General features: G+C 43.6%; 1 protein-coding gene across 4 annotated transcripts in view; it reads left to right on the top strand.

Moving 5' to 3' along the window:
- The window catches only part of LOC147017223 (uncharacterized), a 284,769-nt gene that overhangs the window by 207,555 nt on the left and 59,714 nt on the right, over window positions 1–17,500 (top strand). For all 4 annotated transcript variants that reach the window (XM_085846675.1, XM_085846676.1, XM_085846673.1 and 1 more), the window contains 2 exons: window positions 1–51; window positions 344–473. The exon at window positions 1–51 is cut by the window's left edge and continues 48 nt beyond it. In XM_085846675.1, coding sequence (XP_085702801.1) covers window positions 1–51; window positions 344–473 — 181 coding nt within the window. The remainder of the gene's footprint in view (window positions 52–343; window positions 474–17,500) is intronic.

The raw sequence follows: 17,500 nt of genomic DNA, 5'->3' as shown, positions 1-17,500 counted from the left end.
AATAGGATGGAGGTGGACATTGAAGAGATCCCACCGGACCCAGATTCTGAGGTTTGGAGATGTTGTCAACAAGGAACCCCTTTTGGCCACTCTGCTGTTCGATCGTTTGGTTCTTGCTTGTTTTTGTCGTTATTGTTCAAGCAAAAATCTCATCATGCATTTTTGACGATTGATGTATGCTGATGCAGTTGGTGCATGTGCGAGCAGATGGACATTCAGAAAAGAAAACTTCCATTTGCTGATAACCATAAAACTCACCTTCTTGCAGGGTAGCTTGTTGAAAAAATAATTCCATATTTACAATGATTAATGTTCTGAATTATCATGATTGCGTGGGTGGCAGGATGGTGAGGAAAGCTTCCAGGAGGAGAAGAGCGAGGTAGTGCAGAGAGACTTCCTTTCAAGCATGCTCAACGACACGACTGATCAGCACAAGGCACACTTGTTTGACCTTAACTGCAAAATCTGCACTGGTACACACTCTCACACATTATTCTGGGCTTTATATAATTATCATTTTCAAAGAACACTGCTTTAGGTTAGCACGGACAGCTTTTTTTCCATCTGACTCCGGTTAACCTCTCTCTTACCTTGCCTGATTATGTACATTTGTTTTCGAGTGTTGCCACGACTAATAACTGATGGTTGATGTTTTCAAAAAGACAGCCAGTTTTTGCAAGAAATGAAATGACCCACTGAATAAGCACACGGTTTCTTGTTTGTCTGTTCCCGACAAAGCTTTATTTTCTTTGCTCGCAAGTGCCTCTGCTCTACCACATTGTTCAGATTTGCCATTGTATTGAATGATATTTCTGCAGAACTGTAGAAACTGGGATAGCAGCCAAACATGTGCACAGCTGAATTTGTAAGAATGTTTAAATATGGGCAGTCATTGAGAAGTATAAACTTGGATAAAAGGTAATAAGATATATTCCATCATAAACGAGGACTTAAAACACTTTGGATACGTATTTCTTGGTTACGTTTTTGAGAAGAATCGTCTGTTTTGAGCTGAGTAGTCATTGCGAGATTGTTTGTTTGTTTCCCCACCCCATCCTCTCCCCCCACTTCCTCCAGACTAAAATTTTATTTAGCGTCAATAGCTATTTTTTGATGATTTTTTTTAATTGTTGGGTTTCTTGACTCCACTGACAGCTAATTCCATTGTTAAAAGTGCAATTGAGTTTCACCGTGATTGCTTCACCTTGTTTGGTTGCTCCCAAATGAGGCTTTTGGTTGTCCATTCGTTCCAGTACAATGCAAGATCTCGTGAAATGGTAAGGTAATCTTGAACAATAGGTGATTAACCTCCCTCATTCCTGACTTTCCTGCTGCTTGCGTCCCTTCCCTTGACCCTTCACACCATTGCTGCTATGGTCTGAACACGTTGACATATCTGTGATTTTCACAGCAACCAAGAATGCGTCCATAGCTGCTGAGACACTGATGCCTATATTTTGACAAGAAAACAGCTTTTTGTCATTGTCATTTAAAAAGTGCTAAATGTGAAGGTATCTCGTGATTCTTTCTTTCAACTCCAGTTGTAGAAACTCATTTCTTTTTTAAATCCATCTCCACCTACTCCCTTGTATTGTTTTCTACCTTGTGTTTTTCTCCTCCTTCGCATTGTTTTGGGCACATGATTCCAAGGCTCGTGGTGGAATGAGTCTTGGACACTGTGTTTCAAAAGAAACAGTGCAGTAGAAACCTAATACCTCTTGTGCAAAAAAGACTTCAGACTTTCAGAGAAAAAGTATTTATTGTCAAATACAACAAAAACATTGTGGACATCTGACTTGAGTGAGTCAATGATGCCTGCAAGTAAACAAGCGTACATTTTAATTTTAAGATTAACAAGGACATGAAACATAAGTATCTCATTCACTGCACTGTTACTTTTGAAACACACTGGATAATGTGCACAAAACAATGACAGACCAAACGTAATTGATCATACAAAGCATGCGTAGGGAAGAAGAACTTTTTCAATGCATTGTTCAATGGTTATGGAACAGCAAGATGACGGGGCATTGTTTTGGCCGAAACCAAAAGTCCAGACTTGCTTCCGACCCACCCCACAATCCTGGTCACAGCATGTTTAAAAGTAAATGAATTCCCAATACACCAGCTTGGGTGTAATATAATATCCAGTTGTGATGATATAAGAAGTCAATAATCGACACAATAATGTACGATAGCAACAACAAAGGAACAATCCAAATTAGGCAATCTGTCATATCGAACACTTGTATAGAAAGCAAGATGTAGAATGTATTCAAGCAGCCGCAGTCATTCTTTGGGTCTTTCACAGTAACGCAAAGATTTTGAAGATCAGGTTTTCCATATGCTGAATTGGTCTACAGCAATCAGCTCTTTGATCATCCTGGACATGACTTCCTTCCCTTTCTCATCACTCGATGACCAGAATTTTTTGCGAGTGCAAATGGACCAGTCCCTGATCTTCAGGCAGCATGCAGAGAAAGTATCAGGGAAAACAGCTGCTTGAGTTAACCTTATTCACCCAACTAGCCTGGCACGACTGGGGAGCTGATTTCACCACAACCTTATGCACCTCAACACTTGCCCTCGTGCATACGCCTGCAGCATACTATGTCCGCATGGGGAAGAAGCCACCACATTAAGAAGGTGGATGTGCACCTCAACTCTTCCTCGAGGGTCATCAGCGGATGCCTTCACCCTATTCTCACCCATCACCTTCCAGTCCTCGCAAGCATCCATCCCCATCACATTAGATGAGCAGCCATAACTGGACAAGCAGCCCTCAATGCATCACAGAACCCACCCACCCCTTGTACAACAAGCAAAGAGAAAATCTATGCCACCCCCCCCCCTTTCCCCAAAGTCTTAAGAGCCACAAGCCCTGTACGAGTCGCTCAAACCTATATCATAGCAGATTATGATGTGAGCAAACAAACGTGGCAGATGAAGCAATGGTGTTGTACTTACCAACGCAGTGGCTGTCCGCAACACCTCCCCTGTTCCACCAAGCCCCTTGCTTGTGTCTGTCTCGGAAGGAATGTTGTGGTCTTAATCAGCTCTGAACGGGTGTTGGCAGATTCCATCGCAACATGTTCTGGAACCTTGCTGATTCATTTGACTGTGAGTGTGGCCTCCCCCATATTGCAGATAATCTTGTCCAAGACTGCCCCAAACATCACCTCGTCTCTAGAGGGCGGAGGGCAAGAACTGCAACACCTGACCACAAGGGCCCGTGGCTGGCTGAAAACAGCTAACTTCACGTTATACACAAACAACTCAGACACGCCACACGAAAGAAGAAGAGGGTGACCAGAACAACGTCTGTTTTCCTCGAGCTACGGCTCAACTTGTCGAGTTGCAGTTTGAACATTTTTGAAGTGAGTTAATCACTTTTGCAGGCAAACATGCGTCATCCTTTCCTTTCTCATCGTCGTGCCGCACAGTGCCTCGTATTGGCAGACCTGCTTGAAACCTGGCTTGTAATGGTGATGACCCACCAGACAACCACTGATCAGCAGCCTTCAACGTAAGTCCGTCTGTGTCCTTTCCCTGATCACATACCTAGTCTGTCCTGGCTCTGAATCCACATCAAACGTAGGTGCATACACTCTCCCACTCATCATCTTCTTTTGCTCTCTTCTTTCTCTTGGAGAGAAGTCAACCCTATTTTCCCTCTAGCTCCATCCATAAGGTGCAAATCCCCATTCCAATAGGCACAGACAAAGCACTGTGTAGTACATGCAAGATGAGAGCAGTTGCGGATGAAATGAAATACGCTCATGGCAGTTTGCAGAGAAAAATAATTTTTAAAAAGATTATATCACACTTCAAAGAGTATGAACTGACAGGTGAGCAGAGGGGCAATGCTTGAGCACAATAAGCCAAGGAATGAATAAACAGTAACAGAAGAGTAAGAGCCCCAACCCCAAAGAGGGTTTGGTTGGGAATTGTTCATGGGGTTTATGAAGATTGTAGGAAACGATGGGGAATGACATGAAATTGCATCTATAAATATAACTAAAATTGGGAGTAAATTTTCAAGAGTACACAGTTATGAACTGAAAGTTAAGAGATTTATAAATGTATTCCATTTCATTATGTGTTGTTCACAACATCATATGAGGCAAAGAACATCCAAGGTGGTAAAATGGGGGGAGGCGAGAAGGTTTCTCAACCTTTGAGAGGCAGGAACCCAAAATGAAAATTGATGAATCATTCGAAAACATGAATAGGAAGGAACAGGTAATGTTTGAGATGACAATTTAACACTAGAAGAAGGAAAAACTGTACACTCAAACAAATGAATGGTTAACATTGAGAAGGAGGTATGATGAAGCCAAATAATTTATTATAAACATATGAAATAGCAACCAGTCTCGGATGATGCATTAAAACACAGAAAATCTTGCGCTGTTGTAACTGACTCAAATGACTTATACGATGCTCCAGCTTTGTAATAGGCAGACTCCAAATAAGGTTTAATTTTTGTTTTTTTTTAGCAAAATAAGGTTCAAAAAAATTACCAGGAGCTTCAATCCAAAGCAATGAATCGTTTATTTTGCATAGAATAAAGGTTAGCTGAAGTTAGTTGGGTTTCCATTAAGAAAAAAAGCTTTTGAGTCCAATAATGTAAAATGTGGCACGACAGGTGCCCCTTTTTTGAACACTACTGGTTATTTCCAAGTGGAATTGGTTGGGAAGGATTTATCTTTTGCATGTTGTGCTGTACATGACATCCTTGACTGTGAGAAGCTGAAAATAAGGTAATCCTGATTTAAATCTTCCAAGATGTCATAAAATGTTAACAGGTTGTTGTGTTCCAATTATTTTAATATGTATTGTGATTGATTTGTAAAAGGTTCATTAAACTATTGTTGTTGAACCGATAGACTTTTCTTTCTTGCCTTGTATGAGGATTTGTGATTCAACAATGTCTAATTGGCTTTTCATGTGAAAAAGGCTGTTTAGCCATATTTGCTTCACTGCAAACTTTTGCTCTGAAAGAAGAACATAAGCTGTAATCGAGTTTCAAACAATGAGTGACAAAATAATGAGTTGTTCCAAGCCACATTTGTCTCGAAAGAGGTCAGCAAATACGACGATTCAAAAGTTGATGAGTACCTTTCTTTCCGACCATATATCTGGTTTTGTACTTCTATTGTTCTAGTGCAGTTCGATAGATTAGAGAATATCTGATCCTTATTGACATGTTCATTCACCAACTTTTGATTTATGACTTGTAATACCGGTTTCCACCAGGTGGTGCTAAATGATAGACATTTACGTGGAGAGAACTGGGGCCCTCCTCTCTCCATCTTGAACCCCCTTGGCTATGAAAAAAAAATTGTTTGCCCCTTAAAACACTCCCATACACCCTGTGAGTACAACCACAAGTTTCAAATTAATTCCATCCAGCTGTTCAGGTTTCATAATTTTTCCAATTTCAAGAAGTTTTTTTTTTGTTTTTTTTTGGCTGTCTACAACCTAACCATATATACATCCCAAGTAAAACCACCATTTATCATCTCATTCCGTCCAGTGGTTCAGGTGTGCATGGAAGTAAATCAAACCCTCAAACAGTATGATATTTAAATGATACTTGCCTATTTCTTGACGTCTATGGTTTTCATGCAGAGAATTTGGGTATTTTATATTGACTTTTAATACCCCCCTCACACCGGGAGTGATGCTATACGATAAACATTTGCATAAAAAAATTGCACCCCCTCCCCATGTCCATCTCCCCTCTCCCCCACCCTTCTCCCCCTTCACCCCCATCCTCTTCACACATGCCGCTCCTCCCTCCCCTTCCTGATAGATCCACGGGGGTTTTTCTTAATTCGCTGGTGGATTTCCTTCAAGCTCATTAGCAATACCTTAGCTGGTGTTCTTTCTCCTACCCTGCCATTGGTGGCTCGTGCTTACCAATGTAGTGTTCTTGGATTTCTATGTTGTTCCTGGTTTACGTGACCTCTTGAAAGTGGTGACGTTCCTGGTTTACATGACCTCACTCTGCTACACCTGGACTATAATTGATTCTCCTGTCGGTGCCATCCCAATTTAACTCCACCGGGAACAATAATTTGCCAGGATGCAACCTAGCTGCTTCGGCCCCCATCACGTTGACCAAAGTGTGGATCTCCGAACCTCCTGGACTTTCTCAAGGAACAATCCAAAGCTTCCTTCCTCCCCATTGAATCAAAAGTGTCTTCTAACCCTCATTTCACCTGACCATAGACTTCTTGTATCGGGCTTTGTGCTGTTTCCTGATCTTTATCCTACGATATAAAATATGGCGAATTTTCTGTGTATTGTATGTACATCTGATAATTATACAATTAAAAACGGCTGGGCCAATCTCCACCACATTTTGCATATGTGCTGGAGGTACTCAGGAGTAAAGTCACGGGCACAAAATAACCCCCACCCCCCCCACCCCCAATAGGGTGGCGAGATGATAATTTTCGCCTGTACACAAGGCATGGTGCAAGTAGTTTGCTGATCCCTGCTGGCAGGAAGTGGGATTATGAGCTATGGAAATATATATTGCCTCATCACCTCCCTCCCCCAGGCCACTCCCAAAGGGAGCGGGTGTTTCTTGCGATATTAAAATAGGGCAGATCTCTGTATGTGTGTACATCTGATCGTTGTAGAATCGAAAGGTTGGGCCAGTCTGGGGAGTCTTGCAATTTTCACCTGTATATGTCAAATCGTGCAAGTTTATGTCCCTGCTTTAATGAGGGGGTATCGGCACCATATTTTGCTCCCACTGGGAGCGGGTGTTACTAGTTTAGCAAATTTTGGTCTTGAATCAGATTTGATTGTTATCAGATTGAGAGTTGAGTTGACCATACTGTTCAGTTGCTCTGAACATTACAGGTTATTTTTTTTTCTTTATAGGAATGAGGCTCATGAAAGAGTATGGAGATCTGACAGTGGGATAAACATCAAATGAATTAAACAGGAAATGAGAGTGAGGATGGGAGGAAATACTGAAACTCCAAGTAATATGGTTGGGTTTGGAAAGCTTATTTGGGTTAATAAATATAATAAAGATCATGGGTCAGAATTGGGGATGACAACATGGCGTTGTACTGCTTGCTTGCTTGCTTGTCCTGTAGAGAATAGTGAGACAGAACAGCCTCTGGAAGCTGGTTCCTTAGAGATGTGAGGAATAAATATGTTTTGTGCCATCAGCCTGGATTTTGGAACTTTATCCACAAGGGGATTACTGGAAGAATGCATGCATCCTGGAGTAGATGGGGAGGTTTGGAGGACAGAGTCAAGGGAGCAATATTTGAGTGTGCTGGAAAACACCACTGAACTGCTTGCGATGATGAGAACAACAGAGGCTGTGCTTTGACCTCATCACGGGAGATTCTAGTAATTTAGAAACGTTTTCACGCAGAATTGAAGAGATGGATGTGATGCAGGGGTGCCAGCCCATAAGGGAGAGCACTACACCATTAAGCTGTGGACAAAGGCCTGGTAAACCGTGAGTTCTGATTTTTCAAGAAAGGGAATGACGAAGGAAGCCCAGTCTGCGACTGGTTTTGGAAGCCAGCTTTGGTATGTGGTCAGCCCAGGAGATGTCATGGCTGATGTTGAGGCCTAGATGTTCAAGAGAGTGAATTTCATCCAATGAATAACCAAAGAATAAGGTACGTTTGACTATCCTTCCAAAGTGATGGGGTGCAACTGATATATTCCAGGATTGAAGGACATATTCCATTTATCAGACGAGTGTCTAATTTCTAGATCAGAAGAGAGAGAGAGAGACAGCTGTTGTCTGCCAAACTGGGATTAGGTATTCTTCGTCAAAAACTGATGGTCAGAAATGGCTGGGTTTTTTTTGTTGTTTGGTTTTTTTGTATACCTTGTCGAGTTTCGTATGAGAGCTAACACAATGCACAGCAAGGGGGGGGGGGAGGGGGCATGAGGCAAGAGGGGCGGGAGTGGGAAGGACAAAATAGTGGGGAACAGAGACATTAGGAGATCTGTGGAAGGGAGAGGGATGGGACGGGGAACATGGGGAATACAAGACGGGCATACAGGAACTTTCAGGAAGGAAAGCAGGGAATTTGAAGGAGGTGGGCTTGGGGTGGATTAACGGGGTAGAAAAGATCGAGGAATTGGATTGGGGTGTACACATAAGAGGTGGTGAACAGCTATTTGAAAATGAAGAAGGTGATATTAAAAATAAATGTTGGATCCACGGCTTTGCTTGTAATTGGAAGCAATCTAATTGGTGTGTCGTTATTCGGGTCTGCTTTTGCACCCTTATTTGGATGGGAACGATATTTGCTGACTTCTATGCAGGGTGTGGACCTCAATGCAGGACTTCAATGTCAGGCCTCGACCCTGTGGGTTTCAAAAGGGTGACAGATGAAGAATGGCAGAGCACAATTTGAAAATATGAGCACTGATGTCATCTGGGACCATCGCCGAGGGTCGAGGCCAGACAGAGCTTTCTCTACTTTCACAGGTGAGAATGACAGAGTCCAGTGGAGAGTAGGTATGTTGGCTTAAGATGGGAACACAATGAGATGGGTTGGGTATATGAAATTTGGAGTGAAAGAGAGTTTAGGCATTCTGCCTTATCTGTGGCAGAGTCTGCAATCATGCGTTTTGAGATGAGGAGGGAGCATACACCAAAGAGAGACTTGAAAAGATGACACTGTGACTTTGAGGAAGGGGACAAGTTGGAGAGTTGAGATTTGCATGCTATTTTCTGGCTTTCCTCAGGATGGACACCCTCTTGTGAGCCTTATGGAGTGAACAAAAGTTAACCTCAGTTGCATTAGCTTTCCCTGTTTAGAAAATAAGATGCTTTATGCCAACCACATCTCCACATGGCTCGGTACTCTTTGTTTTTCTTCTTTTTATTCAGCTCTGTCATGTGCCCTGTAGAATTTATTTTAATTCCAAGAATGATTTGTATATTTGGTGCAAGTGTCAAATAGATGCCGTATTTGACCATTACACTAAAGAATCATTTTTTGATTTATTTTTCTCCACTTGATTGGGTCGTGTATTTAAGTAGCATTACACTTGTTCTCGACAGCTCTTCTTTGAGCCTCAGAGACTTTCTCAAACCCACAAGTCACATATGCACAGGGAAACCCTTCAGCCAGGGAAACCCGCTGCTGACCTATTGAGCTGGTGGTGGTCGTATGGCAGCTTAGCTGCTGAGGTAACTATCATTTCTTGAAGCGTGACTGTGTCGCTGATGCAGTGCCCTTCTACCAATACCCACACTGGAACTGCTACTCATTTCGCCGACCTCGGAAGGATGACAGGCCGAGTCAACCCCCTGCTGTATTAATTCAGTGGCCGATGGGGCTTGAACTCAGGACCCTAGGATCCCAAGCCGCCACCCTAACCACTGAGCCAACACCAGGCTACCTATTGGCCCATAACTCTGCTATGTACGACATGCGCATCCTGGCCAGGCTTTCACCGCTGGTAGAGCATAACCTTCCCAAGGACCAAGCTGGCTTCAGACCTAGAAGGAGCTGTGTTGATCAAGTACTTCCACCTACCACCCACATTGAAGCTGGCGAACAACATGCACTCAAGACGGGTCTTGCACTAATTGACCATTCATCAGTGTATGATACGGTATGGCATCATGTCTTCTGCTGAAAGCTGCCAGACTTTTCCAGTGCCAAGCCACAATTTATGTGCTTTCTTCTATGCTTTGCAGTCAAAGATAAAGGGTTTCATTCTGAGAGCAAACAAGCACAATAAGGACTCTGAATGATGGTCTTTCCCCAGTGGTCTATTTTAGCTACAATCCTCTTCAACATATATGTGAGTGATATGCCTTGTACCACCTCTAGAAGGTTTGCCTCCGCAGATGATCTGCGCTTGCTACCACGGTAATCAACATTGAAGATCTCTGCACTGCACTGTCCCAGGACTTAAAGGTAATGGAGCAATACTTAATCTACTGGTGCCTCTGCCAAAACCCAATGAAGACTTCAGTTGCTGCTTTCCATCTCAGCAACTGACTGACGAACAGCAAACTCCAGGTTTCCTTTTGCAACAAACCAGTCAATGAACCATTCCCCAAGTAGTTTGGAGTTTCGCTTTATTTCGGTCTCACGTTCCGCGAACACCTAAAATGTCACAGAAAAAGATCAAGACCAGGGTAAACATCATCCACAAAGTTGTAGGTGCAGCTGGAGATCACGTGAATACACTCTTCACACTGCAAGCCTTGCTCTTGTGTATGCTGCAGTTGACTGCTGTTCTGTTTGGCAAAGAGTAGGCACACAAAACACTTGGACACTATCCTGAAAACACTGTTGCGGATAATTAGTGGAACACTCAAATCAACACCCACGTGGTAGCTCCCGGTCCTGCTTTAACATCCCACCCCATGGTGTGTGCCGGAAGGAAAGAATGCTGAGAGAGTTTGACTGCATCAAAGCCAACCCAGAGCTTCCAATCCATGAATATCTGCAGAACCTACCAAATATGCTACTCAAGTACCGCAAACCTTTCTGGTTCTGCAAATGTTTTGAGTAATGCGGGATTTAACATAAAATTACAAGTGGCGCAATCTCTGTACAGACAACAACATTGCTAATAGAGAACTGGTGAGTAATCTGACAGAAGAGCCTTCAGGTTTCAAAGACCCCTGCAAAAGTTGTTTTCTCTCAACAGGATCCATACTCTCCATGCAAGGACATCACACCACCTCCACAAATACAGAAGCTGTGACTGTTGTCACCACATTATGAATGATTGTCAAGTACGGAAACTTGATGAAGGATTTCGGTCAATCCACCTAACAGCAGACAGTTCTGTGACTTTGCTGTCCAACTTAGGCTTAGATCTGTGAGTTGTAATTAGTCATATACACCACTAGGTTAGACACATTCATCCAGACAGCAGACAACATGGAACCTGACTTCAGACAAACATAGCCGTTGACCTTTGGGGAGCTACTTCCCAGATCATGCTGGGTACTGACAGCACCATTAAGTGCTCTTGCTTTTATCTATGCAGCCAGTGAGGGATTTTTAGGGAGAAATCTCCCCATTCTACCATTGTGGCTAATCCATTCGCGGTGGTTTATCTATGCTCTATCCTCTAAATGCTGAGCATCAGATACAGGTACATGTGCCAATATTGAAGTCTTTTTAGCCTGGTGTTGGCTTAGTGGTTAGGTTGGCGGCTTGGGATCCTAGGGTCCTGAGTTAAAGCCCTGTTGGCCACTGAATTAAAATACACCAGGCGGTTGACTCAGCCTGTCATCCTTCCGAGGTCGGAAAAATGAGCACCAGCGTACTGTTAAGGGGGACACTGCATCAGCGGCGTAGCCGCGTCCCAACCAATGATGCAACCAGCAGCCACAGGCTGCACTCGATAGAGGGAGATTGAAGTCTTTGGTATGTTTTGGCCAAGTTTGGAATTGACCCACTGACTTCCGAGACTCTTGAGTGGATTCACTAACCATACCACCACTGAGTGATATAATTAGCCCCCTTTGGACTTCGGACTTTGGACCGCAGCTATATCTTGGACATGTATGGACCGATTTCATTTGTAATTGGCACAAAGACAATACCTGATGGTATACATAAGCACGTCATTGTTTTTCGACATCAGATCCAAGATGGCTGACTGGTGGCCATTTTAGTTGTAAAAAAACCCGGTGTCGATCACGTCCTCAACCATTTCTCAGACATTAATTTACCGATCTTGTTAAAACTTGGCACACAGATAATGAATGATGGCTTCCATAAGCATGCCATTTTTTTGAGGTCATATTCAAGATGGCCGACTAGCCATTCTGGTTAGATCCAAGATGGCCGACTCTCAACAAACGACTTGACATTTTTCGTTGTAAAAAAAAACCTGATGTTGAACAGTCCTCAACCATTTCTCAGACATGCATACACAAATACCGACCTTGTTCAACTTGGCACACAGATAATGAATGATGGCTTACATATGCACGTCATTTTTTTTTTGAGATCAGATCCAAGATGGCCGACGAGCAGCCATTTTAGTTGTAAAAAAAACCCCATGTTGAACACGTCCTCAACCATTTCTCGGACATCCAATGTTGTTCAAACTTGGCATCCTGATAATAAATGACGACGTATATATGCACTTCAGTTTTTTTTCCGAGATCATATCCAAGATGGCCGACTCGCGGCCATTTTGGTTGTAAAAATAACCGATGTTGAATACGTTATCAAACATTTCTCGGACATCCAATGTTGTTCAAACTTGGCATCCAGACAATGAATGACGATGTGTATGTGCACATCAGTTTTTTTTCGAGATCAGATCCGAGATGGCTGACTGGTGGCCATTTTGTTACTTAAATGTGTCCCCAACCATTTGTCAGACATGCATGATCTGATTTTATTCAAACTTGGCACAAACACAGCACATGATGGCGTACACATGCCCCTCATTTTATTTTTGCGATCTGATCAAAGAAGGCCAACTGGTAGACTGGTTCTATTTTAGTTGTACATAAATATGGGCTAGCCCTTTAACTCCGTGTAGCATCATATGTCTTTTTTTACTTATTTATATTATACTCTATGTGGTATTTTGTTCTAATCGCAGTTCCTGAACTGATATTTTACAAAATATTGCACAGTTTATTGTCTTTTCCCGAATATTCCTAGTCCATTAGGTTCACTGCTTGCAGTGCAACACAGCTGGCTCCTCATCTCTAGAATTTTACCCTTGCTCGTCATGTATGACCTCGAGGAATCCAAACAGGTGAAGTAAATGCTTTGTGAATGAATACACAGAATGTATTGTGGGGATCTTGCCCACACATTGTTGCAGATAAGAAGCTACATTAGGATCCTGGAGAAGTTTTCTTCATCCATGATCTGAAGTTTTCATTGGTGTTGTCAGGATAATTTAGTTTTTCAATTAGGACTGCTTACACTGGACAGTCACTCACCCCATTGCGATGTTGTGTGTTGCTTCGTCTTCCACTACTTTTTTGTTGGGGGGGGGGCGGTGGGGGAGGGGAGGGACTGACTAAAATCTGAACTATGTTGTTCAATGCTGCGAAGTTCCACTCACTCAATATTTAGGAAAGACCATATTGTTTATCCTCCAAATTGTTTTTGTAATCAACTGGGGCCAGAGATGTAGTCTTTGGATCTCCATGGACATAGGCTCAAGAAAGATCATCGGAGACAGTCACAGCTCCAGGCTGGCCATCTCGGACAGCATCCTGCATTGAATTCTTCAGAGCGTTCATTTTGTTACTCAGCTTTTAGTGTACAATGATACTCCCTGCAACCATGTTCCTCATTCAAAAAAAAAAAAAAGTGAACTCACATGATTTGCCAGTAACCCATTTCTGAAACTCCAAAAATCCAGGCTCACTTAACCAGCTCCACTCATTTGCTCATCTTTTCTCTCCTGTGGAACCAACTTCCTTGGTCTGTTCAAACCCATTCTTCTCTCCAAGGCTTCAAGATGGCTGTTCACCACCATTTCAGGCTATCCATCCATACCCATGATATTTTCTACCATTATTTACCCTCCCCAAGTCTGGTTCTTTTTTGTTGTTCCATGTCTGTTTCTCCCTCAGTTTTCCCTTCCACTTCTGTGATTGAGAGTTTGTTACTATCCAGATTGTATACCCCCTGTGTCCTCCCTCTCTCCTTGTTCTTTTTCTTCCTCCAAGTCTCCCTCTGTTTTGTCCCTCTGCCCTTCTGTTGATGTGTTCCCCCCAACCCCCTCTTCTCTTTCCACTGTTCTCTTCCTTCTGTTATGTTATATTCTGCTCCCTTCTGTGTTCTCACTCCACCATGATCCTCAACTGCATACAAAACAAAAGTGCACAAGGCCTTCATCTGCAGCACTTTAAGAGTATGGTTGTCATCTCGACTGACGACAAAATCTCACCTTGAAATCCAAGGCCCAAGCATGATTGGTGTCACTCAACAAGAGACTGACATGTATGGCTTGCTCCTGCAATGCAGTCAAATCCTTTTCCCAGCATTGTATTCCTTTCTGTCAAATATCTTTGTGTGGTGCTCTGTGATCAATTTTAAATATGAAGATTAAATCTTATTACCTCCCTTTTCACTCAAAATGTAAAACGCACCATAATCAAATATTTCTGAGTGAAGGTGGAGCAGACAAACCAAAGTATGGAGCATTATCGGTCAACACAGGAACAAAAACGGTTCTGCTTTGCTTGTTTTTCCCATTTGTTCCACCGTTGCAACATTCTGCTGTGTTTATCCTCCCCTCCCTCCACCCCCCCCCAACGTTCTGGTGTGTTTTCCCCTCTCTCTCTTCTTCCCCCCCACACCCCAAAGTCGTGGTGTGTTTGTCCCTCTCTCTCCCTCCTTCCCGCCCCCCCCCCCATCCTACCATGTACTGGTGTTTGTCGATCCCCATCCCCACATGCTTGTGTCTTTGTCGATGCTCACCTCCAGGTGCTGTTTTTTTGTAGATCCTGACCCCCACATCCTGGTGTGTTTGTGCCTCGACACCCCCACACATGCCGCGTTTGCCCTGCCTCCACACCCCCACAGCGTCTTTTCCCTCCGCCATTACAGATCAGCTGTTGTGATATCAAATAAGCCGACAGGGCGTTGATGTGTAGCTCAAATTGACGTGTATGAGACTATTCCGGTCATCAATGCTAGGTCACTTCACATCTGTTGCACAAGATGGGGTGTGGAAAGAGTGGTTGGAAAAGGCCTTTATTATCTGCATATGGCAGTTATAGGAGATACCCCTTAACTGGCAGAGGAAAGGACAGAACGGATACAAAAAGTGATGATTGATCACAATGCGTACAGCTGGAATCTGATGTCCCTCTTCCCTGTGCTTTCATGTCTGAGTGTGTTTGACATTGGCTTGTACTGTGTCTCCTTCCAAGTAATCAAAGTTAGCTTTTCCGGTCCAGATCCACCATGTTTTTGTTGTCTTTTCGTCCCTATGATCGTGGTTGTGTTTTTGTCCACTTTTCCGTGTTTAAACTTACCTTGGTGTGAATTGTTGGCGAATTTGTGTCTGGCCGACTCATCAAGGCCTCATCTTCATGTGCAAATTGTCTCTGCTCTCACGCCGTGTGTTTTGTTCCACTTTCTTTATCTTTCACACTCCTCAACTTTCTTATTGCCTTACTTCAAAGAAACAATTTCACTCCAAAAAAAACCCCATGAACTCGATCTGCCTATATATCCTTCCTTTGTTCGTGTTTTTTTTTTCTTCTTCTTCTTCCTTTCTCAATTCCTCCCAATTGAAGTCATATTACTTTAAATTCACTCGATTTGCTTCTTGCTTCAAAAGATTTTACTAACATTTTAAAATGCTTCCTTTTCCGAATTTCCCCATCTGGAACACACCACATGTTCGTCTTCACAAGATTTCCTCTTCCTTCTTTCCGCTACCTCTTTACTCTTCTCCACTCGGTTTCCTTCCCCAACCTGTCAAACACCCCCAAGACTCACTCCATACAACGTCCCTCACTCCGCTTCTGAAGCTGAAGCATCTCCCTCTCAACTCAGCCTGGGAATTCTTCCATGGAAACTTGCTCTCTCTTAGGCACAGTTCCATCCCATATTCAGGTCAGGTCAGGTATGGGAGCATGCACCAGAGCAGCGCGTCGCTGCATCCACTTTCCGCCGGTACTCCAGGGGCCTCCGTCTGGCCATCCCCCAGGCAGATGTCAGGCCCATCCCCATCTCCTTGAGATGCCGATAAACCTGCTACAACCACGAGGGACGTGGTCGACCCATTGGCCTCCTCCACTCAGGAGACTCCCTCGCTGAGAGAATCTGGTGAGCAGGATCAGCATCAGGAAAACGAGCCACATGTCCATACAGCCGCAGCTGACGCTCATGGACTATGCAAGTAACAAATCTCATTTGAGTCTCTCTCAGCAACCGCTTGTTGGACACAAAGTCTGACCAGCAATAGCCAAGGATTCTCCGAAGAGACCTGGTACCAAAGGAATTAAGTCTCCATCTCAGATCCTTGGTCAGAGTCCAAGTTTCGCATCCATAGAGCAAGACTGGAAGCACCAAGGACCTGAAGACTCAGACTTTCGTCCTCCCGCACATGTACCGGCAGCGCCACACCCCATTATCCAGTGAATCCATGACTCCCCAGGCCCGACCCAGTCGTCTATTGACTTCTGACTCACAGCCAGCAGAGACATGAATATCACTGCCAAGGTAAGTGAATCTCTCCATGACCTCAACATGCTCACCACAAACTCTCAATCCCATATTGTCTTCAGTTATCATACCCTTCATCCCACCCATGGTACACTGAATCTTGCATGAGGTAGTTGCCTTGAAACAACTTCCCTTCTCTTCCTGGAAGGCAAACCCGACTCTAGGCAATCTCACATCACTCCACAAATCTTGCATCAAGTGTGTTCTCTTTCAGGAGAGCCAGAAAACATCTGCCAAACCCCAAAATTGAACTTTCAAACTTGTCTCCTTCTAAAACCTGATTGTGCCTTGTCAAGTCTGTCTCTGGAGTATGATCCTCCTCCATCCCTTCCCTCACTTCAAATGGCACCACTGCTGACTGCTCGTGAGAAGGCCTCATGCTTCAATTCTGTGTTTGCTTCCAAATCTTGTCTCCAACCCCTCACTCTCTGTACCCAACCTACCTAGTCGCACCCAACTGCTCCTGCATCCTGTACCTTTTGCACCTGAAAAAGTGGAGGCGTTTCTGGCAACCTTTGACTCTGATTCTGCAACTAGACTGGACGGCATCAGCTCATGTGTCCTAAAAACCTGCTCTTCGACTTCCTCTTTCTGCTCTTTTCACCATATAATTTGCCCTCGGTCATCCTCTATCTGCTTTAAAGTCAGCCAACATCACTGTAATGCAGAAGCAAGGGGCAAAAACCAAACCCCTAAACTACAGACCTATTAGCGTCCAATAATCAGCAATATCATGCAATAACATCCTCTCTGTTGATATCAAACCCTTCCTTTTCTCCAATGGACTGATCTTAGATCATCAGTTCAGTTTCAGACCCAGTCATTCTACCCTGGATGTTCTGCTTCTGCTCTCCAGTCAATAGATGGGGGCCCAAAATATCAGCCATGATATCAGGGCCATCTCTCGAGACAGTGTGGCACACTATCTTACTCTCCAAACTCTCTGCTTCATATTGCTGCTTTACAAAGGCCATCTCCACACATGGCTTACTGACTTCCTCAAACTATTATAGTCAATGCGTGTCTCTCAACGGAATCCTTTCATCTACTCTCCCTGTTAAGGCAGGAGTGCCCCAATGCAGTGTTCTCGGCCCCATCCTATTCCTAGTCTTCATCAACGACCTTTCTGACTCCATGGAAAATGCTCTTTATATATTTGCCTATTAGTCAAACCTTTTCCATCACATCCCTCATCCTTCAGATCGGCAGACAGCTGCCACTTCCCTCTCCGCAGACCTTGTTAGAGTCACAATGTGGTCAAACACTTGGAATACATCTTTCAACCTTGACAAATCTCACACTCTCTC

This window comes from Eptatretus burgeri, chromosome 11, assembly GCF_056783735.1.
Source record: "Eptatretus burgeri isolate ZD-2024b chromosome 11, Ebu_testis_v1, whole genome shotgun sequence".
In the NCBI taxonomy this organism is placed as follows: Eukaryota; Metazoa; Chordata; class Myxini; order Myxiniformes; family Myxinidae; genus Eptatretus; species Eptatretus burgeri.
Note: the sequence above shows the minus strand (reverse complement) of the source record. Positions and strands in the feature narration are given on the sequence as shown.